Source organism: Scylla paramamosain, chromosome 11 (assembly GCF_035594125.1).
Source record: "Scylla paramamosain isolate STU-SP2022 chromosome 11, ASM3559412v1, whole genome shotgun sequence".
NCBI lineage: Eukaryota > Metazoa > Arthropoda > Malacostraca > Decapoda > Portunidae > Scylla > Scylla paramamosain.
This window is the reverse complement of record NC_087161.1, coordinates 10,505,001-10,532,500: the sequence shown is the minus strand read 5'-3', so window position 1 is coordinate 10,532,500 and position 27,500 is coordinate 10,505,001. Positions and strand designations below refer to the sequence as shown.

The 27,500-nt window shown below is 40.6% G+C and overlaps 1 protein-coding gene across 3 annotated transcripts in view; it reads left to right on the top strand.

Moving 5' to 3' along the window:
• The window catches only part of LOC135104940 (NADH-cytochrome b5 reductase 3-like), a 95,044-nt gene that overhangs the window by 59,504 nt on the left and 8,040 nt on the right, over positions 1 to 27,500 (top strand). For all 3 annotated transcript variants that reach the window (XM_064012742.1, XM_064012740.1, XM_064012741.1), the window contains 2 exons: positions 13,105 to 13,309; positions 13,899 to 14,093. In XM_064012742.1, coding sequence (XP_063868812.1) covers positions 13,105 to 13,309; positions 13,899 to 14,093 — 400 coding nt within the window. The remainder of the gene's footprint in view (positions 1 to 13,104; positions 13,310 to 13,898; positions 14,094 to 27,500) is intronic.

The following is a 27,500-nucleotide window of genomic DNA, read 5'->3' as shown; positions in this document are numbered from 1 at the left end:
CTTTGCTTTGATAATCATCTAACCTTTTAGGCATAGAAACACTTAGTTTCTTGAAATAATTGTAATCCAGGTCTTTTCCTTCATTTTGTGCTGAGCTTCACCAAGATGTTTCATAGTTCTGTAGTTTTCTTTCCATATAGGACCAACAATTCTCAATGGGCTTGATGTTCGGTGAGTTGCCAGGCCAGTCAAGCACTTGTACACTGTTGTCCTTAAGGGAACCTGACACCTTTTTGGCCCTGTTTGCTGGAGCAATCATGTATAAAGAAGTTACATTTGTGTTCTCTGAAGAATGGTAGCATGTGGTTGTGTAAAACCTCAATATAAAAGCTGCCATTTACTGTGACTTTCTTTGACAGTATGTGTAAAACCTCCATGCCTACCATTAACAGTGTAGCAGCCCCTCCCAAGCTGGACGTTTGAGAGTTGGAGCATTCATCATAAGAGCTGACACCAACAGGCCTCTTCAGTGTACCTTGATGCTTGACAATGCATCTGAATGAGAACTCATCACTCCACATTACCTTCATCCAATCATTTTCAGTCCATGTTTCATATTTCTGAACAAGAGAAAGCCTTGTCTTCATCATTGCTCTTTTGAAGAGTAGCTTTTTGGCAGGAGAATATGAGGGCAGCTTCAGGTCCTTGATGAGGCAGTGTTAAATGGTGCTCTGAGACATGTCTCTTTGCAAACCAGGATTCTCTCTCTCTCTCTCTCTCTCTCTCTCTCTCTCTCTCTCTCTCTCTCTCTCTCTCTCTCTCTCTCTCTCTCTCTCTCTCTCTCTCTCTCTCTCTCTCTCTCTCTCTCTCTCTCTCTCTCTCTCTCTCCAGTTGTGATCTTGGGATTCTTTAACACTTCTCTCTTTAAAAGTGTGTCAGTGGTCTGGGATGTTTTTCTGGGGCATTCAGACTCAGGTTTCCTGGCAGGGATCAGGCAGTCTGGTACACATCAAGCAGGTGCATTGAATCACTTGATAAAGGAAAAGTCTCATCCATTATGCCTTGAAATTTCCTTCAAAAGACACACACTCTTTAATTAGGGTGAGAATCCTGGCTTTCTCTACATCTGACAGAGAAATACTTACAGTACATATGAATGTTTAATAAAATTTCCACCTCTAGTATTATGGTATTTCTGCATGCTGCTACATTGTCTCTTGTCTTCTTTAGGTTATGATAGTATATCCATGTATTGTAAATTAATTTTATTTTTATTATTATTATTCTTGTTATTGTTATTATGATTGTTATCATTATTACTATTATTTATCATTTATTTATTTTATTCAGTAATTATGATTCTTGTCAGTCATTTCTGGTGGGCTCCTTGTGGCATCACCCACACACACCTGTTGTTTCTCAGTCACTAGCTAGTTCCCATGGCGTTCAGCTTCTCTCAGTACCGCAGACTCTTTGTTAATATAAAGGAGTCTCTATGCAGTGTTTTGCTGTTACTTGTTACCTTAACAAGCTGACAGACAGTGTGTACTATCCCTGGCACATATAAATTGGTGCCAGCAGTGCTTCCACAGTGCCTTTGAATGACTTTGGTGCGTTTCTGTGAACTGTTCCTTTGTCCTGCCTGACATCACGCAGCCAACCGCTGCCTTGCTGCCACTTTCACCACTGTTCCTGTCTTTGGCCTTTTTCCTTTGTGAGCCACCTGCTACCAAGCTACCTGTGGTATCTACTGCTGTGCTCAGTGTTCTGCTGTGACTTCTGGGGTTGCTGCTGTATTCCTGGCTACTTGCCCTTGGCATACTGCCACATGCATTGCCATCTCTGGCTGCCCTGCACTGTTGTCTAGCTTCACATCAGGTTATCTGCTCCCACACTGCTGCTGTGTTGCTGTTCTGTGCCTGCTGAGTGGCTTATGGGATTCATAGCCTATTATTCTATGATTTGGATCATCCTACACACCTTTCCTCTGGGCTTCCCAGCCAGCCTGGTCAAGCTTTGTCTTCCTACTGCTTTCCTAGTCCAGCCGTGTGCCTCGCCGTCGTCTTCCCCAGCCATAAGCCTGTCTCCAGCTTCTCCAGCTCCTATCTAAGGAGTTTCGTGAATAATCCATATTCACGAATAGCAAGTATTCACGTCCTAGCAATATTCACGTCCTAGCAAGTCTTAGCTGTGAAATGTGTCAGCTAGGACAAAATAGCACATTCTTGTCATAAACTGCCCACAGTTTATGACCACACAGGATGCTAAGACTGGATCCACCCTGTCTTAGTGGTTTATGACAGAGGTTCCCCACAGCCCCACAGCTGTCCCACAACATCTCCAGCTCAGGAATTATTTACTCAAATAGGACGTATTGAATGAACTTAGTGACATGAAACTCATCAGAAGATATTGTTTGGACCATGCAGGTATTCTCTTTGTTACCAATCTAGTGAAGGAAGCCTAACTGAGTGACACAGAAAGGAGAGAGCCTTCCTTATCACCAAACCATTTGAACTTTGTTTGAATTGAGTCATTCCTGTGGGATCACATATACTATATTTCAAAGATTGAATTTCTATCTTACCCATCGTGTCTCTTATCCCAATACATGAAAATGAAAGAAATATTTATAGAAGCTATAAATTAGTAGTAAACGCCAGTTTTTACTTCGTCTTTTAGTATTTGAAATCAAGCAACCGCTACATGTAGCAGACGGTTATGATAGATGGTTTCACTCATGTCATAACTTATGATACACAATTTATGATAGATGTTCTAAGTTATGATATGCATCTGCCATACCTATGACATATGTCAATACTTTATGACATATGTCATTTTCTTTGCTGTGAGTCATATTTTTTGTGGCAAATATTTTTGTAGTTTCCTGCCTTGCTATCTGTTTTAGCACACATTTTTGCTTCTTGTACTCTTGTATCAGTGATCCTTGGCCACCACTTGTATCAAAGCTTTTTTTTTTTTTTTTATGTAGGAGGGACACTGGCCATGGGCAACAAAAATCCAATAAAAAAAAAAAAAGCCCACTGAGATTCCAGTCCCAGAAAAGGGTCCAAAGCAGTAGTCAAAAACTGAAGGGTAAGTGTCTTGAAACTCCCTCTTGAAGGAATTCAAGTCATAGGAAGGTGGAAATACAGAAGCAGGCAGGGAGTTCCAGAGTTTACCAGAGAAAGGGATGAATGATTGAGAATACTGGTTAACTCTTGCATTAGAGAAGTGGACAGAGTAGGGGTGAGAGAAAGAAGAAAGTCTTGTGCAGTGAGGCCATGGGAGGAGGGGAGGCATGCAGTTAGCAAGATCAGAAGAGCAGTTAGCATGAAAATAGTGCTAGAAGACAGCTAGAGGTGCAACACTGCGGCAATGAGAGGGAGGCTGAAGACAGTCAGTTAGAGGAGTGGAGTTGATGAGATGAAAAGCTTTTGATTCCACTCTGTCTAGAAGAGTGGTATGAGTGGAATCCCCCTCAGACATGTGATACACACTCCATATATGGACAGATAAGGCCTTTGTACAGAGTTAGCAGCAGGGGGGGGAGGGTGAGAAAAACTGGCAGAGACGTCTCAGAATGCCTTACTTCATAGAAGCTGTTTTAATGTGGGTGAAGTTTCCAGTTCAGATTATAAGTAAAGGACAGACTGAGAATATTCAGTGTAGAAGAGGGGGACAGTTGAGTGTCATTGAAGAAGAAGGGATAGTGGTCTGGAAGGTTGTGTTGAGTTGATAGATGGAGGAATTGAATTTTTGAGGAACTGAACAATACCAAGTTTGCTCTGCCCCAATTAGAAATTTTAGAAAGATCAGAAGTCGGGCATTCTGTGGCTTCCCTGTGTGAAATGTTTACTTCCTGAAGTGTTGGACGTCTATGAAAAGACATAGAAAAGTGCAGGGTGGTATCATCAGCGTAGGAGCGGATAGGACAAGAAGTTTGGTTTAGAAGATCATTAATGAATAATAAGAAGAGAGTGGGTGATAGGACAGAGCCCTGAGGAACACCACTGTTAATAGATTTAGGAGAAGAACAGTGACTGTCCACCACAGCAGCAATAGAACAGTCAGAAAGGAAACTTGAGATGAAGTTACAGAGAGAAGGAGAGAAGCTGTAGGAGGGTAGTTTGGAAATCAAAGCTTTGTGCCAGACTCTATCAAAAGCTTTTGATATACCCAAGGCAACAACAAAAGTTTCACCAAAATCTCTAAAAGAGGATGACCAAGACCAAGTAAGGAAAACCAGAAGATCACCAGTAGAGTGGCCTTGATGGAACCCATACTGGCAATCAGATAGAAGGTTGTGAAGTGATAGATGTTTAAGAATCTTCCTGTTGAGGATAGATTAAAAAACTTTAGATAAGCAGAAAATTAAAACAGTTGGACAGTAGTTTGAGGAACAGGCTGAATGTAGGCAAATTTCCAGCAAGAAGGAAAGGTAGAAGTTGACAGACCGAGTTGAAAGAGTTTGACTAGGCAAAGTGCAAGCACAGAGGCACAGTTTCCGAGAACAATAGGAGGGACCCCATCTGGTCTATAAGCTTTCTGAGGGTTTAGGCCAGTCAGGGCATGGAAAACATCATTGCAAAGAATTTTGATAGGTAGCATGAAGTAGTCAGAGGGTGGAGGAGAGGGAGTAACAAGCCCTGAATTGTCCAGGGTAGAGTTTTTAGTAAAGGTTTGAGCGAAGAGTTCAGCTTTAGAGATAGATGTGATAGCAGTGGTGGCATCGTGCTGAAGTAAAGGGGGGAAAGAAGAAGAAGAAAAGGTTATTGAAGATATTTTTGGCTAGATGCCAGAAGTCGCAAGGGAAGTTAGATCTTGAAAGATTTTGACACTTTTTATTAATGAAGGAGTTTTTGGCTTGTTGGAGAACAGACTTGGCATGGTTCCGGGCAGAAATATAAAGTGCATGAGATTCTGATGATGGAAGGCTTAAGTACCTTTTGTGGGCCACCTCTCTATCATGTAGAGCATGAGAACAAGCTGCAGAAGAACAAGATTTGGAAGGTTTAGGTCGAGAAAAAGAGCAAGGAATGTACGTCTCCATGCCAGACCCTATTAGCTCTGATATGCGCTCAGCACACAAAGACGGGTCTCTGACACAGAAGCAGTAGTCATTCCAAGGAATATCAGCAAAATACCTCCTCATGTCCTCCAACTAGCAGAGGCAAAACACCAGAGGCACCTTCACTTAGGGAGATCCTGAGGAGCGATTGGAGCGATAAGACAAGATACAGATATGAGATTGTGATTGGAAGAGCCCAATGGAGAAGAGAGGGTGACAGCATAAGCAGAAGGATTTGAGGTTAGGAAAAGGTCAAGAATGTTGGGCATATCTCCAAGATGGTCAGGAATAGGAGTAGGGTGTTGCACCAATTGCTCTAGGTCGTGGAGGATAGCAAAGTTGAAGGCTAGTTCACCAGGATGGTCAGTGAAGGGACAGGAAAGCCAAAGCTGATGGTGAACATTGAAGTCTCCAAGAATGGAGAAATCTGCAAAAGGGAAGAGAGAATGTGCTCCACTTTGGAAGTTAAGTAGTCAAAGAATTTCTTATAGTCAGAGGAGTTAGGTGAGAGGTATACAACACAGATAAATTTAGTTTGAAAGAGACTGTAGTTGTAGCCAGATGGTAGAAAACTTGGAAGATGTTGTTACCACTAGTGTTTCTAAGTTGATTGATTGATGATGCTTGTTACTTATCCAGTCGATGAAAATGCTTGTTGTGTTGGTAGTGTGGAGAACTGGAGTGAGGTGATGATTCTGGTAGCTTGGAGGTCGTGGGTGGTTAACTGATATTATGTTGATGTGTACGAATAAAATACACAATGACAAGAGTTCATGATTTAATGGGTGACAGATTTGTACACACTGGATTCGAGATAATGTAATGTGAGGTTGTACTCTCTCTCTCTCTCTCTCTCTCTCTCTCTCTCTCTCTCTCTCTCTCTCTCTCTCTCTCTCTCTCTCTCTCTCTCTGAAGTGATATGATTTATATTTGAGCAGGATCTCTCTCAGCTGACTGTGATTGAGTGGAACTGAGTGAGAGACCAAGACTAACTGCTTGTGACTGGGTGACTGTGTCTCTGACTTGAACTGAACTGGAACTGATCTGATGATGCTACATGTGGGCTGTATTTATCTGAGCTAAGGACTGGAAGTGGGTGTGAAATTCCCTTGAGAGGTAGAGAAAGGGGGACAAACGCAGGTGTTATCCCTAAGGACTGGAAGTGGGTGTGAACTCCCCTTGAGGTTAAGAAGGGAGGAGAAATGACCAGGAGGGAAGACGAATATTTGTATGCAGTTGTTATTCCTAAGGACTGGAAGTGGATGTGAAATTACCTTGAGAGGTGGAGAACTGACTAGCTGGCCATGGTACACATGGATGAATATATGAAATAGTGAAATATACATATATATAATAAAAGTGATTATTGAGATTGATACACTCTCATTGGCTGCCCAGTGACAATGTGATTTCTGTCTGCTCCTCTAATTGGTCCTTGACCATGTTTACATTTTCCTGTGCTCTGACTGGCTGTGGCAACTTGCCTTCCTCTGTCATTGGCTGCTGTGCTTCTTGCCACCATTATTTGAATCATTCTGTGCTTTTCTCTGTTAAGATATTGTGTTTATTGCTTTCTTTTAATTTTACTGTGTTTCTATTACCATGTGTTACACAGATAAGCACACTTACACATTTATCCTTACATATGCACATATTTTGCATTATTATTATTATTATTATTATTATTATTATTATTATTATTATTATTATTATTATTATTATAGTGCCTTTTGTGATATACACACATGTATCTTAACTTATATTTCAATTTCAGATTTCAAGCAGCTTTCAGGAATTAATTAAGTTTAAGAACATAGGTTCCACTGTAAAATCAAAAGGAGTCATCAAAATTTAAAGAAACCTCTCTCTAGAAAGAGTTAAAGCCATAGAAAGGAGAAAATATAAAAACAGACAGGGAGTTCCTGAGTGTATCATAGAAAGGAATGAATGATTGAGAATATTGGTTAACTCTTGCATTAGAGAGGTGGACAGAATAAGGGTGAGAGAAAAAAGGGAAGTCTTGTGCAGCGAACCCACAGCAAGATGGGAGACATGCAGTTAGCAAGATCAGAAGAGCAGTTAGCATGAAAATAGCACTAGAAGATAGCAAGAGATGCAACACTGCGCCAATGGGAGAGAGGCTGAAGACAGTCAGTTAGAGGAGAGGAGTTGATAAGACAAAAAGCATTTGATTCCAACCTGTCTAAAAGAGCAGTATGAGTGGAACCCGCCCCCCCCCCTCCCCCCACACACGTGAAGCATACTCCATACATGGATGGATAAGGCTTCTGTACAGAGTAGAGTTAGCAGCTGGGGAGGTGAGAAAAACTGGCAGAGATGACTCGGAATACCTACCTTCATAGAAGGTGTTTTAGCTAGAGATGAGATGTAAAGTTTCCAGTTTAGATTATAAGTAAAGGACAGACCAAAGATGTTCAGTGTAGAAGAAGGGGACAGTTGAGTGGCATTGAAGAAGAGGGGATAGTTATCTGGAAGACTGTTTCAAGTTGATAGATGGAGGAATTGAGTTTTTGAGGCACTGAACAATACTAAGAAGGGAACAGTTGAGTGTCATTGAAGAGGAGATAGTTATCTGGAAGGTTGTGTCGAATTGATAGATGAAGGAATTGTGTTTTTGAGGCATAGAACAAAACTAAGAAGGGGACAGTTCAGTGTCATTGAAGATGAGGGGATAGTTATCTGGAAGATTGTGTTGAGTTGGTAGATGGAGGAATTGAGTTTTTGAGGCACTGAACACTACTAAGTTTGCTCTGCTCTAATCAGAAATTTTACAGAGATCAGAAGTCAGGCATTCTGTGGCTTCTCTGAGTGAACTGTTTACTTCCTGAAGGGTTGAATGTTTATGAAAAGATGTAGGAAATTGCAGGGTGGTAAAATCAGCATAGGAGTGGATAGAATAAGTAGTTTGGTTTAGGAGATCATTGATGAATAATAGCAAGAGAGTGGGGAACAGGACATAATCCTGAGGAACACCACTGTTAATAGACTTGGGAGAATAACAGTGACCACCAACCACATCAGCAATAGAATGTTCAGAAAGGAAACTTGAGATGAAGTTACAGAGAAAAAGGATAGAAATGGTAGGAGGGTAGATGAACTTTGTGTCAGACTCTATCAAAAACTTTTGATGTCTAAGGCAACAGCAAAAGTTTTACCAAAATCCCTAAAAGAGAATGAACAAGAGTGGCCTCAACAGAACCCATACTGACAATCAGATATAAGGTTGTGAAGTGATAGATGTTTAAGAATCTTCCTGTTGAGGTAGATTCAAAACCTTTAGGGAGGCAGGAAATAAAAGCAATGGGATGGTACTTTGAGGAATTAGAATAGTCACCCTTTTTTTAGAAACAGGCTGAAAGTAGGCAAACTTCCAACAAGAAGGAAAGTTAGTTGTTGATAGACAGGGTTGGAAGAGTTTGACTAGGTAAGGTGCATGCATGAAGGCACAGTTTCAAAGAACAATAGGAGGGACCCCATCAGGTTAAGGCCAGTGAGGGCATAGAAAACATCACTGTAAAGAATGTTAATGGGTAGCATAAAGTAGATGGAGGGTGGAGGAGAGGGAGCAACAAGCCCTGAATCATCCAAGGTGAAGTTTTTAACCAAGATTTGAGGGAAGAGTTCACCTGCCAGAAATCAAGAGGACAGTTAGATCTTGAAAGATTTTGACACTTTCTAATAATGAAGGAGTTTTTGGCTAGTTGGAGAACAGACATGATTCTGGCCAGAAATATAAAGTGTATGAGATTCAGGTGTTAGAAGGCTCAAATACCTTTTGTGGGCCACCTCTCTATCATATATAGCACGAGAACAAGCTGTGTTAAACCAAGATTTGGAAGGTTTAAGTCCAGAGAAAGAGTGAGGAATGTACACCTCCATGCCAGACACTATCACCTCTGTTATGCACTCAGCACACATGGGTGTCTCAGGTCTCTGACATGGAAGCAGTAGTCATTTCAAGGAAAATCAGCATAGTACCTCCTCAGGCTACCCCAATTAGCAGAGGCAAAATGCCAGAGGCACTTCTGCTTTGGGAGATCCTGAGGAGGGATTGGAGCCATAGAATAAGATACAGATATGAGGTTGTGATTGAAGGATCCCAATGGAAAAAAATAGGGTGACAGCATGAGCAAATGGATAAGAGGTTAGGAAAAGATCAAGAATGTTAGGCTTATCTCCAAGACAGTCTGAAATACGAGTAGGGTGTTGCACCAGTTGCTCTAGGTCATGAAGGATAGAAAAATTAAAGGCTAGTTCACCAGGATGATCAGTGAAGGGAGAGGAAAGCCAAAACTGGTGAACATTGAAGTCTTCAAGAATGGAGATCTCCCTAAAATGAAAGAGTCAGAATGACTTTGTAAGTCCAAGAATTTTTTTTATAGTCAGAAATTAGGTGAGAGGTATACAGCACAGATAAATTTAGTTTGAGAGTGACTGTAGTCGTAGCCAGATGATAGAAAATTTGAAAGATTCAAGAGCACAGGCATGAGAACAGGTGAAGTCATTGTGCACATATACACAATATCCAGCTTTGGATTGAAAATGTGGATAGAGAAAGTAGGAGGGAACAGAAAAGGGGCTACTATCATTTGTCTCAGACACCTGTGTTTCAGTGAGGAAAAGAACGTGAGGTTTAGCAGAAGAAAGTGGTGTTCAATAGATTGAAAATTAAATCTAAGGCTGCAAATGTTGCAAAAGTTAATGAAGAAAAAGTTGAGGGGGGGATATCAAGACACTTAGGGTTGATACCAGTCCGACCTGTGGACATTGGTGATGAAATTTCTTTAAGCCACAGATGACAGATAACACTTCCTTTCATATCCAACTGTAATGGTGTTATGTATCCATTTGTAGTTCTTGAAAGCATTGCCAATAGGGCACTTGGTACCATAGGTGTAATGATGAAATAGTGCTGCCCCAATACCTACTTTAGAAGCATCACATCTGCTGGGCAGGATCATTGAGCAAGAACAGCATCAATGTGACAGGATGTCCTGCAGACATTGGAAAGCTGCTTGCTCCTTGGTAACAATTTTCCAATATGTATTCTTCCTTGTGAAACAGGTCAGCAGATCCGTCAGTGTAGAAAGATTTGTAATGAACTTGCTGTAAAACTGTACTGAACCCAAAAATGAGCAAAGAGAAACATCAGTAGGTGTTGATATTTTACTAACTGCATCTACCTTCCTTCTCTTGGCAATACCATCACGTAAGGCCCAGGTACTCAACAGATGAATGGGCAAAGGAACACTTTTTTAGGTTGCAGCACAAACACTTGTCCTATAGACCTAGTAGCAGGGCATGAAGGTTCTGGAGGTACTTCTCTGTGTTCACTTTACTTATCAGAATATCATCTAAATAGATGACAATTCTACATTGGTCATTGGTGAGCTGATCCATAATATATTGGAAATAACCTGGTGCTAAGCAGATCCTGAAGGGCAGTCTTGTTTGCCCTGAGTATGCCACGATGCATACTCAGGGTAAGTTTTTTCTAACTCATGGCTGCAAGTATTATCTGACTATAGGCATTGGCTAGATCAATCTTTGCAAAATTGTAGCCACCACTTAATTTTCACATCAAGTCCTCTGGTAACAGCATGGAATGTCAATGCATTACCAGTTGCTGGTTCACTGTGACCAAATAATATCTGCAAACACAAAACTTTGCCTTCTTCTGGCCTGGCAGTAATGATTTCAACAACAGGGGTTCCATTATCATTGAACTGTGTAGGCACTCGAACATCCTTCTTGATGCTGGTGTAAGTATTGTTAAGGTCCTCAAGAATGGCAAAGGGAATAGTCCATGGTTTGCAGAAGACAAGGTGCATATCTGGCTTGAATGCCAGTTCCAATTCAAGGTTTTTGAAGCAACCTAATTCTGGCTTAAAAAGATCCAGAAATTCCTTACATAGTTGCTGGCAGGTTTTGAAGAGTGTATGGTCAAGCGAGTCACTCTCCAGGATGGTATCTACATCGCTGCAGATGTCAAACTCAGGCTCCTGCATTAAAGCATGTATGTTGATGTCAAGCTCACATAATGCTGTCCGTCCCAGCAAGTTAAGACTAGGGAGAATAGAGACATTGAGTGTGATATCAGTGATCTTTGCAAGAGAATGAGCCAAAGAAGCCTTAGCTATGAAGGTGCCTAGAATTGGCAAATGATCTCTAGTAGCAGAAACATTTCAAACAACATTAGTTCTTAGAGGAGGCTTACCAAGACTTGTCCAGGTGCCTGTGGAACATAAGTTGTCTTTTGCGCCAGTGTCCACCTCAGAATTGAACAACTTGCAGTTCAACTGGAGTTGCTGTAATATGGGATCATCACCAGGGATATTCCTGACAAGTTGGACTGGTTGATTCTTTGGAAGGTGGTTGATTGGCTTTTTACTATAATTCTTCTGTAAGCAGACCATCTTGAGATGCCCCTGTTGGCAAAACCAGCATGTAGTGTTGATGAAATGACAGTACTTTGCAAAGTGGTTAGTCTTGCCACAACGTGGACATGTACCTTTTGGGAAAATAGGTGCCTTCTGTCCTGATAAGTGCCCTAAGGCTTCACCCTGAAGACTGGTGTAGTTGTGGCTGCCATGGAACCATATGCTATCTCCTTGACAACCTTTGCAGTGTCTTCTATCTTCACTGCCATCTCTACAGCTTTGCTGAAAGTAAGGTTGTTATTATTAACCTTGAAAACTGCCTTTAAAACTACCTCATTATCAAATGAACAAATGAAGCATGTGCACTTGGCTTCACCCTGATGATCTTTTATAAACACAGTCACAGGTGTCACTTGGTGTATCCTTGTTGTGAGCTCATGCACCGACTCACAAGGTTTCCATTCCATGGGAGACCAAAACTTGATGTTCTTGAACTGTGAACCTTTTAGGGCAGGGGTTCTCAACTTTTTGCAAGCTGGGGCCCCCAAAGCTGGTTCAATGCAGTTGGGCCCCCCCCCCCTCCTCCCTGTGCCACCCACTCAACCCCATCCCCAACTATGTCACCATAGATAGATAGGTAGAATCAGATAGATAGATAGATAGATAGATAGATAGAAAGATAGATAGCTCTTGGCTAGTCTATATAGGGTATAATAGCTGCATATCCTTTGTACTAATAGCCAGTGAGTCTGTGATTTTCCATGATTTTTTTTCCCTCCCATCCTGTGCTCGCACAGTCCTGGTTCAGAACCACTGTTTTAGGGTCATACTGGCTATCCATGGTGAGTTCATTGATATCTTTGGGTGGTTTCTCCTGACTAGCCAAACTCCCAAGGAGCTTGTAAACAGAGATAGTCCAGTTAGTTAGGAACATTTGAGCCACTTTATCCATAGGGATGGAATTAGCTCCTGCATAGGTGTCAAACCGGGCATGATACTCCCTCCAAAACTCTGTAGTGGGATCGAAGGCAGTGAAAATGGGGAAGCTTACCAGTGAAGATGTAAGTGGAGCTCCATTGTTAGGTGGTAACAGACAATTCACCAATGCTTCTATCTGTTTCTGGTGTGCCTTCATTTGCTGCTGCATTAGCTTGTTCATGTCGGCCATTGTTGATCAGCTGTCATGGTGGTGCAACTGAACATGTAGGTAAACAGGAACACAAGTTGATTGTAGTGTGGCTCACTAGATCCTACTCACTACGCCACAAGATTCTGTTGTAGTTTAGGTTGAAAATGAAAGACACCAGGATCCCAAGTTCCCAGTTTATTGGCAGTAGTTGTAGTTTAGGTTGAAAATGAAAGACACCAGGATCCCAAGTTCCCAGTTTATTGGCAGTAATTTTCCCATAACATTGTATGTAAAATGAATAATGCAAGTAACTTGGTGAGTCATGCAGGAGCACCTTGCTGTAAGCTGTGGTCTGCTGCTCTGCCTCATGCTGCCCACTCCAGCCAGCAAGACTGTTTTCCATCTGGTCTTATATTTTATTATTCTAGAAATGCCAGTGTATAAAGCAAAACTCCAATGAAACAGTGGTCAACTTCTTGTAGTGCTTGTCGGATGATGGAAGGCTGGTTAAGGATGATTGTAACAACCATAACATTTTGTAAACTATTTCTTTTACTTAGGTCTACTTCAAGAATGTTCACCCCAAGTTCCCCGAAGGTGGAAAGATGAGTCAGCATCTGGAGGCCATGAAAGTGGGAGAGACCATTGATGTGCGTGGTCCTTCTGGTCTTCTGGAATATAGGAACCGTGGAGTGTTTTCAGTCAAGCCTGACAAAAAGTCTCCACCAGCCCTAGTTACTGCTAAAAAAGTCAACATGATTGCTGGTGAGTCTTTAGAAATATCTAGATAAGAGGGAATAAATAATAATTTGCAAGGTCAAATTTTTTGGGCAGCTGGTTGGGGTTCATGGAACAGGCCTGTTAGATTGCTACCAAATAAATCAAATAAACCTTGTCACTGACTTTTTTCAATTTATACAATGATTAGGAAATGGATTTTTAATTTCACTCTGACCTAGGAGGAGGAGAATCTCAAGAGTAAACAGTATGAAATATGTAAATTTATGATACTGTCAATAAACAATGAAAAAGACATGAATTGATAATGTGAGGAAATGTGAGAACTCTCCTAACCACTGCATTAGTATCCATAAAACTATTAAAGACTTGGGTAGCTTCCCTGCACCATAAATATATTTTTTGTTTTCATTTTCATTCACAAGCTAAGTTGACATGCAGTTTTTCTTGACTAAGTGAATAAAGTTTTCAAAGCCCTGCTTTCTCTCTCTCTCTCTCTCTCTCTCTCTCTCTCTCTCTCTCTCTCTCTCTCTCTCTCTCTCTCTCTCTCTCTCTCTCTCTCTCTCTCTCTCTCTCTCTATGGTTATCTTGTATAAAATAATGACTAACTCTTTAGGTGGCACTGGTATCACTCCCATGCTGCAGCTGGTGCGTCAGGTGGTTAGAGATGAGGGAGACACTACTCAGCTGGCACTGGTGTTTGCTAATCAAACAGAGGCTGACATTTTGTTACGGCAGGAGCTGGAAGAAATTCAAGCACAGCACCCAAACAAGTTCAAGTTGTGGTACACTGTGGACCGTCCCCAGGAAGGTGTGTGTGTGTATATTTGCTGTTTTATTTACTGTGGTATACAGACTTGACCTGCACTCGTGTGGTCCTGTCTTTGTATCTGTATTTATGTAATCTTTCCTACAGTTGATGTACACTCTTCATCAACTATCACGTCCTCCTTTAATCCATGTCAGTTATTTGTATTCCTGATGGGAAGCTGTTCTTTTGTGTTGGTCGAAGATTTTCCATTTCAGCTTTTCTTGTGCATTTTTACATATTTTTATGAAAAGTCTCTTAGTGGTAACAGAAAGGAGATGAGAGAGAAATAGAAAGAGATAGAAAAGCAAGGGAGTGTGGAAACATGTTGTCTAGCCTCCCAGCTCCCTGTTCCTCCCTTTCCTGACCGGCCCGTCTCCTTGGCTGGCTGGTATGCATTCCCATGGTTCAGTGATGGCTTGACATAAGTGAGAGAAAGACATACATCTGAGAGCCAGCAATTTAAGGCTATAATTGGGGCATAAGTTATATAGTATCCGAGGGAAGGATATTAGTCGTATGCCTTACATGATCGATTACAACATCATTCCCTATGGGAGAGACTGTTTTCTGTTGCTCTCATGATTTAAGGGAATTTCCTTGGTGTGGCTCCACTCATGATTGTGTTTTGTGCTGTATCCATCTTGTGAGCAGGCTTTTATCCCTTCCTGTTTGTCAATGTCCAGTGTCTTGAGATAATTCTGAGTGTCTTGGTAATCTAAATGTGACTGGCTTTGTGTGTGTGTTACTGTTTGTCTTCATGGCCAGAGGATATATTTTTGTATATGTTTCTTGGTTAACTTTCTTCCATTTCTCTAGACTTACCACTGTAAGGGGAGACAGAGTCTATCTTCCAAGATATTGAAAATTGTTTAACTCAAAGCTGTGTGTCCAAATACCTTATTGAGCAGTGGGTGGATGCTGTTGTGGGCATTATGCTCATAAGATATTCTGGTCTAATTGTATCATGTCGTACCTGTGTCTTTTCCTGTGATGTGTTCTTATGACTCCATTCTCAGCAAGTGGGAGAAAGTCGTGTTGTATTTTCCATGTGAAAAGAGACAGGTGGTGACCTTGAGGCTATAGCTGTGTGTGACTGGCGAATTGGCCTGGATTCACATAGTGATTTGCCTCATACTGGGCTGCAGGGGTGGCAGCTTTGTTTTTTATTTTATTTATTTTTATTTTTATTTTATTTATTTACTTATTCATTTTTATTTATTTATTTATTTATTTATTTTCTTTCTTATATGTTGGAGGGACACTGGGTAAGGGCAACAAGAATCCAATAAAAAAGAAACCCACTGAGATGCTGGTCCCTGAATAGGGTCTGAAGTAGTAGTCAAAAACTGAAGGATAAGTGATTTGAAACCTCCCTCTTGAAGGAGTCCAAGTCATAGGAAGTGGAAATACAGAAGCAGTCAGGGAGTTCAGAGTTTAACAGAGAAAGGGATGAATGATTGAGAATACTGGTTAACTCTTGCATTAGAGAGGTGGACAGAATAGGAGTGAGAGAAAGAAGAAAGTCTTGTGCAGTGAGGCCACAGGAGGGGAGGCATGCAGTTAGCAAGATCAGAAGATCAGTTAGCCTGAAAATAGCAGAAGATAGCAAGAGATGCAACATTGCTGCAATGAGAAAGAGGCTGGAGACAGTCAATTAGAGGAGAGGAGTTGATGAGTCAAAAAGCTTTTGATTCCACCCTGTCTAGAAGTGCGGTATGAGTAGAACCCCCTACCCCTCCCATACATGTGAAGCATACTCTTTACATCGACAGATAAGGCCCCTGTACACAGTTAGCAGCTAGGGGTATGAGAAAAACTGGTGGAGATGTCTCAGAACGCTTAACTCTATAGAAGCTGTTTTTGCTAGAGATGTGAAGTTTCCAATTTAGATTATAAGAAAAGGACAGACCAAGGATGTTCACTGTAGAAGAGGGGGACAGTTGAGTGTCATTGAAGAAGAGGGGTTAGTTGTCTGGAAGGTTGTGTCGAATTGTTAGATGGAGGAATTGAATTTTTGAGGCATTGAACAATACCAAGTTTGCTCTGCCCCAATCAGAAATATTAGAGAGATCAGAAGTCAGACATTCTGTGGCTTCCCTGCGTGAACTGTTTACTTCCTGAAGGGTTGGACATCTATGAAAAGACTTGGAAAATTACTGATGAATAACAGGAAGAGAGTGAGTGATAGGACAGAACCCTGAGGAACACTGTTAATAGATTTAGGAGAAGAACAGTGACTGTCTATCACAGCAGCAAAGAAAGAAAGAAAGGAAACTTGAGATGAAGTTACCGAGAGAAGGATAGAAGTCATAGGAGGGTAGTTTGGAGATCAAAGCTTTGTGCCACACTCTGTCAAAAGCTTTTGATATGTCTAAGGTAACAGCAAAAGTTTCACCAAAATCTCTAAAAGAGGATGACCAAGACTCAGTAAGGAAAGACTGATCACCAGTAGAGTGGCCTTGACAGAACCCATACTGGCAATCAGATAGAAGGTTGTGAAGTGATAGGTGTTTAAGAATCTTCGTGTTGAAGATAGATTCAAAAACTTTAGATAGACTGGAAATTAAAGCAATAGAATGGTATTTAAGGGATTAGAATGGTCATCCTTTTTAGGAACAGCCTGAATGTAGGCAAACTTCCAGCAAGAAGAAAAGGTAGATGTTGACAGAGAGAATTGAAAGAGTTTGACTAGGCAAAGTGTAAGCACAGAGGCACAGTTTTGGAGAACAATAGGAGGGACCCCATCAGGTCAATAAGCCTTCCAAGGGTTTAGGCCAGCGAGGGTATAGAAAACATCATTGCAAGGAATTTTAATAGGTACCATGAAGTAATCAGGGGGTGGAGGAGAGGGAGGAACATGCCCTGAATTATCCAAGGTAGAGTTTTTAGTAAAGGTTTGAGTGAAGAGTTCAACTTTAGAGATAGATGTGATAGCAGTAGTGCCATCTGGTTGAAATAAAGGAGGGAAAGAAGCAAAGTTATTGGAGATGTTTTTGGCTTGCTGTCAGAATTCACAAGGGGAGTTAGATCTTGAAAGATTTTGACAATTTCTATTAATGAAGGAGTTTTTGGCTAGTTGGAGAACAAGCTTGGCATGATTCTAGGCAAAAATATAAAGTGCATGAGATTCTGGTAATGGAAGTGAAAGCTGACCCACATCAAGGCAGCTGTAAGAGGGGCTGAGATCTGGTTGTAACAATACCTAGCTTCTGCTTCTCCCTACAGTAGTAGATACTTGTAAGTTCAATTTCTTTCAGTTCACTCATTAATTTATGTGTTGTAATTAAGTCTCTCTCTCTCTCTCTCTCTCTCTCTCTCTCTCTCTCTCTCTCTCTCTCTCTCTCTCTCTCTCTCTCTCTCTCTCTCTCTCTCTCTCTCTCTCTCTCTCTCTCTCTCTGAATGCTGAGAAATCTGTTTCTTTTGATATTTTCTCATGAGTTAGATTTTTCAACTCTGACATCATCTTAGCTGTTATTCTTTATATTCTTTCCAGTGCCTTGGTAATGTGTTCTCATTATGTCCCCAACAATATGGTAGGGAATCCTCCTGGAACATTGGTGGCAAGGATCCAGGATATGTAGTGTAGGCAGTGGGAAAAAAATGGGAGTTGTTAGGTATGCATGGATTTACGTAAATGCAAAGAGGAAGGAGATGAGAAAATTTTTGAATGATATAAACAAGTGTCTCAGGAAAATTGGGACAAGGGAAAAGATAGTGTTAGTTGGAGATATGAATGGAAAAGATGGAAGTAGTGAGGTACCAGGTGTAGTGGAAAATGGGGAGTACATGGAGTTAATGAGAGTAGGAAGTGGTAGATTTTTTTAAGGAAAGGGTTGTTCTTTGCAAATACCTTTCTTTCAGTATAAAATTATTCACAAGTATAAAGAGGTTGAAGAGAGTGGAGCAGAAATTGACTATGTAGAGATTGATAAGAGGCTATGAAAGGATTTGATGGATGCCATGTTAGTGAGAGGGATGGCTCAGATCACTATGCTTTGGTAGGTAAAAGTAAAAAAAAAGAGATAGATGAAAGAGTATGGTAGGAATGGTGATAGTAAGAAAATGAGTACAATAGTGGCTAGTGAAAGATTGGACAGAAAAAAGCATAGATAGGATTAGGTGGAAGACTGAGAGAAGCAAAGCTGACAGTTTGGGAGGAATCATGTGTAAAGTATGTGTTTAATGTATTTAAAGCATAGAGACAGCAGTAGCAGTGGAAATTATAAGGTGCAGAAGGTTTAAGAATAGGGGTAAGGGAAGTGCATGGTGAACAGCTGAGATAAAAATAACTGTAAAAAAAAGAGAGCATGTGAGAAAATACTGCAAAAAAAAGATGTGCCAGAAGAAATTAACATGGGCAGAGGACAAGTCTTGGAATAGGAAAGTAAGAAACTGGTAGGAGAAAGTGAGAGAATAGATAAATTGTTTGATAGGAAGTCGTGAAAATTTCATTGAGAACAAACTGTTTGTTTCAAAGGAATTTAAGAGGTAGAGGGGGTTAGGAGGGAAGAGTGGAAATATGAAAATGAATATGCATCTATTATTTGTTGCACAACCTGTTTCATATGACTTAGGAATAGAGTCCTGGGACTTGTCCCTGATCGCAGAAATTAAAGACCCCCTTAAAAACCCTCTGTAGTATTTATGGAGGGAGGGAGGGGGTATGAAGAAAATGGGTTGCATACCACCCCTCCCTCCACCCACCCACTGCACGCTGGGGCTGCTCCATTCTCTTTTCTGCGACAAAAGTGAGAGGACATGCTTTCCTTGATTGCTTCTCCTGCTGGCTTCATCTTGGGGCCACAAGGACGGATGCCATGGACGGAGTTACATCGGCCATGGACCCTATGCCTCCTCTACATAGCAGGAGGATCTGCAATGGCAAAGGCTGTACAAGGCAGATTAGTAGTGAAACCTTGGATCCTCATAACATCTGTGTTAAGTGCAGGAGTGGGGCGTGTACCTCTACCAGCAGATGTGACGAGCGTAAGGATTGGGAGGAAGACAACTTGCTTAAGGCCTACAAGCACCAACGCATCCTAGAAGCGAAACTTAAGTCTTATAGTAAGAAACATACTTTTTTACATAACTTGTCATCATCCTCCCTCGGGGAACCAGAACCTGAGGGTTTGGTGCAAATGACTGAACTACTGGAGGACTTGGTTCTCTCGACCCATTCCAGTGTGGACCCTGGCCCTTCAGCCTCACGGGTAGAATCACATCCATCGGCTGTTTTGCAGACACATTTCAGTTCAAAGTTCTGTGTTTTGGACTGTCAACAGTGCCTCAGATCTTTACAAGAGTGATGGGTCTAGTTTCAGTGGCTTTACACCAGCAAGGGTGTTTCCTAGACAACTGGCTTCTACTGGCAGCCTCCAGTCAGGAGGCAAGGAGGTCAAGGGAAAAGCTCCTGAGTTTGTGCAAGACTCTCAACATAACCATCAGTTGGAACAAGTCAGATCTAGAACCAAAGCAGGTTACAACCTTTATGGGAATGGAAATCCATTCAACAATTTTGAGGGTTTTCCCATCACAAGACAGAGTATTCAGATTGTTGGAGATTATAGAGAACTTCATGAGCTGGTCCTGCCCACCAGCACAGGGATGGCTAGTCCTGCTCGGCCATCTTTCGTCACTAGCTCAACTAGTCCGAGGAGGTCGACGCAGGATGAGAAGCCTCCAGTTCCAGTTGTCCAACCACTGGGACAGAAGGGTGGCAAACAGTTCTCATCCAGTACCAACGTCCCAGGGAGTTCTGAAGGACCTCCAGTGGTGGTTAGACACTATGAACCTGTTCTGAGGCCACTCACTGGAGATAGAGAACCCGGAGCTGTTCCCATACACTGACACATCACTAGAAGGTTGGGGAGTGTCCATTCTGGAAGTGGAGGCGAGCAGCAGTTGGTTGCTACAGGAGCAGAGAGAACATATCACACTTCTAGAACTAAGAGCAATAAGATTGGGACTTCAAGCGTTCGAAGACAATCTGCAAGGACAGATGATAGCCATTTTTTTGGACAACACCATGGCTGTGTCATATATCAAGAAAGCAGGAGGCACAAGGTCTGCCAAGCTCAACCACGAAGCCCAACGAATACTACAGTGGGCGGAGGACAAGGATGTCACCATCCTTACCCAATTTGTAAGGAGAGAGAGCAACGTAATGGCAGACTATCTCAGCAGAAAGGATCAGGCCATCTCCACAGAGTAGGTGCTGCATCAACAGGTGTGCGACAGCCACCTCACTAGTGGGGTCACCCACTAGTGGATCTGTTCGCCACACGTCTGAATTACAGGCTCCTCAACTTTGTGTCACCTTTTCACGACCCAATGGCAGTGGCCACAGATGCATTTCTCTTTCCCTGGGACCACAAGGAACTGTATGCCTTTCCTTCCTACCATGTCATCAGGAAGGTGATCAACAAACTTCTCAGTTCGAAGGGGGTCAAACTAGTTCTGATAGCCCCCTTCTGGCCTCAGAGAGAGAGTGGTTCACAGACCTGGTGGAGTTATCCATTGACACTCCAAGGAGGCTTCCCTTCAGGAAAGATCTTTTCCATCAGTCCCACTTCCACAGGTTCCACCACAATCTCCACGTGCTTCAACTAGAAGGATGGAGACTATCAAGCAACTTATCCGATTTTGGGGCTATTCCAGAAGGGTGGCGAAGACAGTGGCGAAATCTAGATGGAATTCCACTTTTGTGAACTACCAATATAAATGGAACAAATTCAGGCAATGGTATCATTCATGATCCAGGCCCCCAAAAGGATCGTCAGTCCACCATCTTGGAATCTGGATGTGGTTCTGAAGACTCTTTCGTTGGCACCTTTCGAACCCCTGAGGACTACATCGTTTAGGAACCTCATCAAGAAGGGTCTTTTCCTCGTTTCATTAGTGACCGCTAAGAGAGTCGGCAGGGTGATGACCAGAATTCATAGAAAAGACGGAAACGATCTCAAACCTCCTCCCTAGAGAGTTCCAGATTAAGAGCCTGGCAGTCGCTGTGGGATGGGATGATGAAGAATGAGTGTTATGCCCAGTTAGGGCTTTACGCATCTTATCGGAGAGAATGAAGGAGGTAACAGCCAGACCTAGGAACCTCTTTGTCTCCCTCTCAGACAGATCCAAGCCACTTTCAAGGAATGCCTTATCTTACCTCCTGAGGGAAACTATTCTAGAGGCTCATTGCTCCTTGCATGAGGACTTTCTGATGCCCTTGAGAGTGAGGGCACATGACATTCGAGGTGTTGCCACTTCTCTCAACCTATGGCGTAACAAATCTGTGACGGTGATACTGAATGCAGTCTCATGGAAAACTCCTCCTTCACTGTTCACCAAATACTACCTTTGTGATGTTGAGTGAACAGACGACGCCACATTTTCTCTTGGCCCAATAGTTGCAGTGGGCAACATTGTCAGCTAAGGAGCAACTGAAGGGAACATGTACGCCATCTGCACTTAACCATACTTAGCCAGAGTTATGAGGTGATGAGAGCACGCTTATGTACATAGCCTTGCCATGTGCCTCCTATTTCCGGGCACTCCAAGACACACTGTAAGTATTGGGGGGTTCATCTGGTCTCTACTAGAACACATCCAGGTTCTTTAACTCTGGTTAGGTTTTTATATTTTGTTGTTTCTTTTAGAACATGCACCCTCCAGCAGTAAATGTGGGAATCTTCTTAAGTCATATGAAACAGGTTGTGCGACAAATTGTTTTTCAAGTATAAAAAATATTTTCGCATACTTACCTGTTTCGTATGACTTGAACCCACCCTCCTCCCCTCTGCATGTTTTTTTTTTTTTTTTTTTTTTTTCTCTCCTGAGCAGAAAAAGAATGGAGCAGCCTTGGTGCATGGTGGGTGGAGGGAGGGGGGGTGTGCAACCCATTTTCTTCATACCCCCTCCCTCCCTCCATACATACTATGGAGGGTTTTTAAGGGGGTCTTTAATTTGTGCGATCAGGGACGAGTCCCAGGACTATTCCTAAGTCATATGAAACAGATAAGTATGCAAAAATATTTTTTATACTTGAAAAATAATTTCTTATCTTTGTTACCTGTTTCTTCCTTTATTGCCTTTGGCACAAATTTGTTTTCTTATTTGTTTTCTTTTGTCTTATAGATTTTGAGAAATTCCTCTAATTTTTCTTGGATCCCAAAGCATTCTGTAACATAGTCCAGTTCTCTTCCTCAAAGTACTTTCTGAACTTTGCAGAGTACATGTGTGTCTTGTGTGTGTGTTTGTATTTACCTAGTTGTATTTAGCTACTTATACTTATGTTGTACAGGGCATGAGTCAAAGCTTATTTTGTCATGTCTCCATGACCATATTTATCCAGTTTCTCTTTAAACATGTGTACACTGTTTGCCACCATCATCTCTTCCTTTAAATCATTCCAGATTTCAATAGTTCAATATGGGAAGCTGCATTTCTTGATGTTGCTCGAACATCCACTCTTCTTTATTTTCCTCCCATGCCCCCTCATCCATCTCTCTCCCTCCTCCATCTGTGGTACAAAGTAATTTCTGTCTGTTCTTTCTATATTGTTTACTAATTTGTACATTGTTATCAGGTCTGTTTCTCTTCTCTTCTGTAGTGTTGGTAATCCAATCTCAAGTCTTTCAATTCTGGTACCATCTTTGTCAGTATCTTCTGTATTCTTTCCAGTTTCCATGTATCTTTTTTTGCAATGTAGAGCACAAACTACTGCTGCGTATTTCAATTTAGGTCGAATAATGCTTGCTATAATTTTCTTCATCATTTCCTTATCTAAATAGTTGCCACCCTAATGTTTGTTAACAAGCAGTATGTAGAGGTGAATATTCTGTTTATGTACCTTTCAGGTAATAGTGTGTCCTGGATCATTACTCTCAAATTTTTTCTTCTTCATTACTTTTTGTTATTATTTCTTCTCCCATTTTGTACTTCCATTAAGGTCTCTCTTTACTTTTCCTATTTCCAACACATGGCATTTTCTGGCATTAAATTCTAGTTTTCATCTTTGGCTCTCTGCATATATCTTGTCAATATCCTTTTGTAGCTCCTTGTAGTCATTTTCATTCTTTATTATTTTCATTATTTTTGCATCATCAGCAAAAAGGTTTATATAACTATTTAGATCCTCTGTCATATCATTTACATATATTTGAAACATAATAAGTGCCAACACAGATCCTTGCAGTACCCCACTTGTCACTTTGTGCCAACTTGAATTAGCATCTCTGATTACTGTTCTCATTTCCCTCCCTTGTAAATAATCCTCCATCCATCTCAATGTTGCTCCCTTTAGTCCTCCTCTATTCTCTAGCTTCCACATAAGACTTTTGTGGGGAGCTTTATCGAATGCTTTTTTTTGAGATCCAGGTATACCACATCAACCCATCCGTCCCTCTCTTGCACTCCATCTGTTACTCGCATAAAAGCTCAGTAGATTTGTGACACAGGATCTTCCTTTCCTGAATTCAAATTGCTTCTTTCAAAAAGCTGTTAATTATATCCCATATGGGTTCTTCTATTTGTTCTCTGGATTCTTTTAATATTCTATTTCATACTTCATCCACTTGATCTGGTCCCATAGCTTTTCTAACATCCAGCTCTTCCAGCAATTTCTTGATTTCTTGTCTCTTTACTTGTATCTCCTGTATTCCCTCATTCTGTGATACCACTTTCAGTCCCACAAAATTGGTTTCCTTTGTAAACCAATTGAAAACTCTCATTCATTAGCTCACTTATCTCCTCAGTAGTTTCATAAATTCTTCATTCTCTTTTTAACTTGCTTATGTCATCCCTATGTTTCATTTATCCATTTATGTATCTGTAGAAGAATTTGGGGGTCTTCCTTGCATTTTTTTACCATGTCACTTTCAAAATTTCTATCTTCTTCTCTACTTATTGTACCATATTCATTCCTTTCCTTTCTGTATTCCTCCCTAGTATTTGTGTTAGTTTTCTTATTATTTTCCTCCATGCCCTGTCCATTTTTCATTTTTGCTTTTACACATCTGGCATTATACCATTCATGTTTTCCAGTTTTCACTTTATAACTTGACACAAACTGTTGCATCCCTTTTCTATACTTGCTCAAAAATATCTCATATTTTTCTTATACTACTTTACCTTCAAATAGGTCTTTCCAGTTAATTTTTCCATAAAATTTATTAAGCTCAGCAAAGTGTACCTTAGGATAGTTCTGTCTCCCATTTCTAAATTGTTCATTCCTGTGCAACGCTGTTTCCTCCTGTAGTACTATTTCTGTTGTCACATGAGCGCTTCTTTCCATTGGACTCAGACAATGTATAATTGGTCTACTTTCTGGGGTTTTTGTAAACACTAAGTCCAACTGTGATGGTTCTTCTCTGCATCTTATAGGCTTGTTCACCCATTGTCTCATTGTATTCACCATCATTGTATGCATAAGTTCTTGCTCCATGACTTGACATTTTCCTTCACTTCCATTTCCTTGCAGTTAATTCCTTTAGTGTTGAAGTTGCCTACTAAGAGTACTGTTACTTTTCCTTATCATTTCCTCTATGCTGTTTCTTGTTTCTAGTTGCATAGTTTTATATCTATTGGTGCCCCATGCATTACTTTTTGGTGGTATGTATGTCACAATAAGTTTCCTTTTTTTCACTTCCTTTGATCTTAATCAAAATGCTCCAAGTTTCCGCCATTCCATCACCATATTCCACTTCCTCAACAACAATATCTTCTTTTATCAATATCATCACTCCTCCCTTTCCTTTTCTGTTTCTCCTTCTTTGCAAATCTCATCTTTATTTCCTCTTTTAGTTTGGTTTCCATTAAACATACCACGTCTGGTTTATTGTTCTTTAGGTAGTCTTTAAGTTCCTGTAGGCTTGACACCAAACCATCTCTATTTGTATCTATATTTGTGTGTGTGTATTTATTTAGTTGTGACATACGGGAGAGGAGCTAAGCTCGTACTGTCCTGTCCCCATAACTCTTTTTATCCAACTTTTCCTTAAAGTCATGAATATTCGTAGCACACACCATTTCCCCTACCAGTCCATTCCATGCCTCTATGCTTCTATGAGAGAAGCTAAACTTCTTTATGACCCTTCTGCAGGTGGTTACTTTTAGTTTTCCATGTCCTCTTATTTCTCTTTTGTTCATTATAAAGAGATGTTCCCTATCTAGTTTTTCCATCCCACTCAGCAATCTGTACGAGTACAATGCAATCAAGTCACCTCTCTCTCATCTTTTTTCCAAGGTTGGGAGTTGCACTCTAGCTAGTCGCTCCTCATATGACAAATCTTGCAATTCTGTTATCATCTTTGTTGGTGCTCTCTGTATTTCTTCCAACTTTGTCATGTACTTTTTTTCATGTGGTGACCAAATTACTGCTGCATATTCTCATCTTGGTTGTATCATTGTGGTGATTATTTTTCCCTTCATTTCTACATCCAGATAAGCAAATGCAACTCTTATATTTCTTAGTAGGCTGAGTTTCACCTGTTATCTTGTCAATATGTTTTATGTTTTTCTGGTGATAAATTCTTGTGAGAAAATCATTCTCTGAGAAAATCACTCCCAGATCTTTTTCCCTTGTTGTCTTATTTATTGTTTTATTCCCATCATATAGTTATAGCTACATCTTCTGTTACTTTTTCCAAATTCCATCTTTTTACACTTATTAGAGTTAAATTCCATTTGCCATCTGTTGCTCCACTCCCACACGTTGTCTATATCTCTTTGTAATTCTTCACAATCTTCAGTTCCCTTCACTCTTCTCATAAGTTTTGCATCATCAGCTAAAAGACTCACATAGCTGGATGCATTCTCCACCATATCATTTATATACACCGCAAACATTACTGGTGCCAACACTGACTCTTGGGGACCCCACTTAATACTGGGCTCCACACTGATGTCTGGTCCCTTATTACTGTTCGCATCTCTCTGTTTTTTAAGGAAATCTCCCTTTTCTAAAGCCAAATTGACAAGTTGTGAGAATGTCCATATCTTCCAAAAACTTGGTCCATTTGTTCTTTATCATCCTTTCACATATTTTTACAACCACACTCATCAGCAAAACCGGTCTATAATTTAGTGGATCTTGTGTGTCTCCTTTAAATATGGGTATGATGTTTACCCTTTTCCAATCCTGTGGAGCTATTCCTTCATTAATAGAGGTACATATGATGATATGTAATTTATCATTAAGCTGGTTACTGCTTTCTTTTATTACCCATCCTGACACTCCATGCGATCCTGTGGCCTTTCTCACATCTAACGTTTTGATGATTTCATCAATTTCCTCATATGTTACTTGAAATTCCTCTATTTTTCCATTTTTAGATGTGCACAATGGCCTTATAAATTCCTTTTCCTTTGTAAAAACTTCCTTAAAGCTCTTATTTATCACTTCTGTCATCTCTTTCAGGTCTTCATCCATCTACCATTAGCTTTCCTATACTCACTTTGCTTTTTCAGTTTACTATTCACATATCTATAGAAGAGTTTGGGCTCATGTTTAAACTTGTCTATTATATTATATCTTTTTCATACTGTCTTTGTTCATCCCTCAGGATCTTCATATAATCATTTCTTGCTTGTTTGTAATTATTCCATAGGTTAATTCTTGTACTTTTCCTCAATTTTTTCATGTATCCTCTTTCATCCTTCTTGCTGCTTTGCATCTTTAATTAAACCACTCTTTTATACCAGCTATTACTGTCTGCTTTTTAGGCACAAACTTTTTTTCACCTTTATATATTTTAAGAAATTCATCCCACTTCACTTGTACTCCTGTAGCCTTATGGAACATATCCCATCTCTCCTCTTGAAAAAACTTCATTTTATCAAAATCTGCCTTACAGTAGTTTAATCTCTCAGCATGGTGTTCTTCATTCCTTTGATTCTCTATTTCCTCATTTATATTGAATTCTGTGGTAGTGTGGTCACTTTTGGCTAACAGACATCTTATGTGAACATTCTCAATTCCTTCTGGTTCCTTACTAAATAACAGATTTAGTCGATGTTTCTCCATATTTTCCAAATCTTGTATCACCTTTTGTCCATTGAGTTAATATATTATCCATTGCCAGCTGTAATAATTTATTTCCCCAAAATGATTCTGTTCCCTCCGTGTACCACTGTTTCCAACACACCTCCTTACAGTTAAAGTCTCCCATCATGATCAGTTTATCATCACTTAGCATTTTCTCTATCCAGTTCATTGTGTCTTTTATCATTATTTCATATTCTTCGTTTGACCAGGCATTGGTTTTTGGTGGTATGTACATCACTATGTATTGCCTCTTTTTGCCTTGTGTATTTTCCACTCCAATTTTTATTGCCTCAGCTAATCCATTGCCATATTCTATTTCAACCACCTTTAAGCTTTTCTTAACTAGAAACATCACTCCTCCTTTCTTATAT